At 34.5% G+C, this 3,053-nt stretch overlaps 1 protein-coding gene across 1 annotated transcript; it reads right to left on the bottom strand.

Moving 5' to 3' along the window:
- Window positions 1-1,348: 1,348 nt before the first annotated feature.
- LOC108324635 (uncharacterized mitochondrial protein AtMg00810-like) lies at window positions 1,349-2,050 on the bottom strand. Its single transcript, XM_017557578.1, has one exon. It carries the CDS (start codon window positions 2,048-2,050, stop codon window positions 1,349-1,351), a length of 702 nt encoding a protein of 233 aa, XP_017413067.1.
- Between the last annotated feature and the right edge of the window lie 1,003 nt (window positions 2,051-3,053).

Here is a 3,053-nt window from a genome sequence, read left to right as displayed (position 1 = left end):
CAGATGAGTACAATATAGTTCATGTATTACTTAATAGAGGGTCCAAGAATGTGTTGTATTATGATGAATGATAGTGCAAGTAAGGCTCACTAGTGACATATTCATGATTAAAAATTCTTCCTCTCAATAGGGAGTGTACCAATATCGAAAGGACTCACACTTGAAGTGGATATTATTAGGATATCATATGTGTCTCTAAACCTCACATTGAGTAGAAATGAGAAACTTGAACAATATACAAGGAAAAAGACCCATAAACTTATCATCTTGATTGGAGATGTCAGTCCTTTGTATATTATTGAGATATTACCATTATGGTTGTTTATTATTATTATCGTTAGTCATTATATTTAGGATATATATTCTTATCCTAATTAAGAGCATGTTTAGTGGCTGCAATTTGAAAAATTATGGACATGTTTAATGACCTTAATAATTGTAATTGTGAGTTATGATATGTATTCAAATTCATGATACATGAATGAAATGACATGAATTTCTTTTTTCTTGCAATAAAACTTATCATGGTATCAAGAGTCTCGAAAAATCCTAAGGAGAATTAAAACACATTTGTTTTAGAAGAATAAGAGATTATGGGGTAGTCTCATTCTCTATCAAACCCAGGTGAGAAAACAAGAATATCTAGCATCACTCTAACATAATGGCAAAACATCAACATCTTTTTAGCTCGACGAAAATTTTCTTCTTTTCCAAAAGATTTTATGAAATAGAAATAGAGAACAAAGTAACTTCAAAGGATAGTCTCATAATTTAGGGTAAAACGTATATATTATTATGCTGAGATTACAAATTCATATATACAATGCTAGAAAGCTATTTTAGGAAGTCTAATAATAGCTCCTAAAGAAAGAATCCCTATATTTTAGGGATATCCTAATCATAACTGATAATTATAATCTCCTAAATAAGGAAGAAATATAATTAATAAAAACAATAAAAGCAAAGACTTTAATACAGATAAAAAGATTCTAACACTCCCCCTCAAGCTGGTGAATAAGTATTTTTCATTCCCAGCTTGGAAACAATACTTTCAAAGTTGTTACTATTCAGCCCCTTTGTTAGAATATTTGCAAGGTTGTCTTGTGAAGAGGCATATGGAGTACATATTAGACCACTATCTAATTTTTCTTTGATAAAATGTCTGTCAATCTTGATATATTTGGTTTTATCATGTTGCACTGGATTATGAGCTATGCTAATAGCATATTTATTATCACAATAAAGTCTCATTGATTCATCTGACTTTATTCCTAAGTCTTCCAAGATGATCTTTAACCACAGTAGTTCGCATATCCCTTGTGCCATTGCCTTGAATTCTGCTTCAGCACTAGATCTGACTAACACATTTTTGTTTTTTACTCTTCCAAGTCACAAGATTTCCACCAATGAAAGTGCAATACCCTGCAGTTGACCTCTTGTCCACAATTGAGCCTGCATAGTCTGCATCTGTATATGCTTCCACACTTACATTCCCATTTCGTTCAAACAAAATTCCCCTGCCTGGGGTTCCCTTCAAATATTGCACAATTCTTAGTGGAGCTTGTAAGTGAACCTCCTTAGGTTGGGGCATGAACTGGCTAACAAGGTTTACAACAAATGCAACATCAAGCCTAGTGTGAGATAAATAAATCAATCTACCAACTAACATTTGATACATTTCCTTGTCAATTGCAGTACCTTCTTCTACATTCCTCAATTTCATGTTTGGATCAATTGGTGTACTTGTAGGCTTGCATGTTGTCTTCCCAGTTTCTTTCAACAAATCTGTGATATATTTTTTCTGAGATATAAATATTCCCTTTTTAGAATGGGCCACTTCAATCCCTAAGAAATACTTCAATTTTCCCAAGGTCTTAATTTCAAATTCCTTGGCTAGATGTTGGCCTAAAAGTTGTTGTTCCTCCTCATCATCACATGTTATTATAATATCATCTACATAAACCAATAGCACTGTAACTCTCCCTGATTTAGAGTGTTTAATGAACAAGGTGTGATCTCCTTGACTTTGTTTAAATCCCAAACTTATCATAATTTTAGTAAACCTTCCAAACCACGCTCACAGTTTCAACCCATACAATGTCTTTTTTAGCTTGCAAACAGTGTTGGCAGCTGTTTTCCCCTCATATCGAGGGGGCAATTCCATGTAAATCTCCTCTTCAATTTCTCCATGAAGGAAGGCATTTTCGACATCAAATTGTTGCAAGTTCCAACCATAATTAGCTGCTAGAGATAATATCACCATAATTGTATTCATTTTTGCCACTAGAGCAAAAGTTTCCATGTAATCCACTCCATAGGTTTGAGTGAATCCCTTAGCCACTAACCTTGCTTTGTACCTCTCAATAGACCCATCAACCTTTAATTTTATAGTATATATCCACCTGCACCCTACTGGTCTTTTTCCATTCGGGAGAGCCACCAAATCCCAAGTACTATTCTTTTCTAGTGCTTCCATTTCCATGTCCATAGCTTGTTTTCATTTTTTATCACTCAATGCCTTAAATAAAGAGGTAGGTGTGGTTGTGGTGTTTAGGCTTGTGAGGAAGGCGTTATGAGTAGGTGATAAGTTTTTAAAGGATAGGTAATTAGCTAGAGGGTACAATGGCTTGGTAGTGCATTTCCTAGTCTCTTTCCTAAGGGCAATTGGAATATCTAGGTCCTCATAAAGGGATGTTGGACTGGATTCAGATTCTTGTATATTTGGAGAAACAGAGTTTGATGCATTGGAGATTAAAGGATTAGGGATAGTTACCTCATGTAATGTTGGGTTGGATGGTTGAACATGGACAAACTCTGGAATGGTCTTTGTATTCCTTGTATAAACCATATTTTTACCAAATCTTACATCAGCCCCATCTTGAGTCTCATATGTTACACTTTTAGTCCCTATTTTTGGTCCTAAGCTTAAGTCAGGAAGCATAAGGATATCATCTTCATTTGGTGCAGCCTCCCCCTAAAGATGATCTTTATAGAAGTAACTTTTGAGCTAAAAAAAGGTGACATCACGAGACACAAAGAATTTTTTGGATGGT

Source organism: Vigna angularis, chromosome 3 (genome assembly GCF_016808095.1).
Source record: "Vigna angularis cultivar LongXiaoDou No.4 chromosome 3, ASM1680809v1, whole genome shotgun sequence".
Lineage (NCBI taxonomy): Eukaryota > Viridiplantae > Streptophyta > Magnoliopsida > Fabales > Fabaceae > Vigna > Vigna angularis.
Note: the sequence above shows the minus strand (reverse complement) of the source record. Positions and strands in the feature narration are given on the sequence as shown.

Coding starts and splice junctions, on each gene's coding strand:
- LOC108324635 (XM_017557578.1), bottom strand. CDS start 2,050: ATGATAAGTTTGGGATTTAAACAAAGTCAAGGAGATCACACCTTGTTC.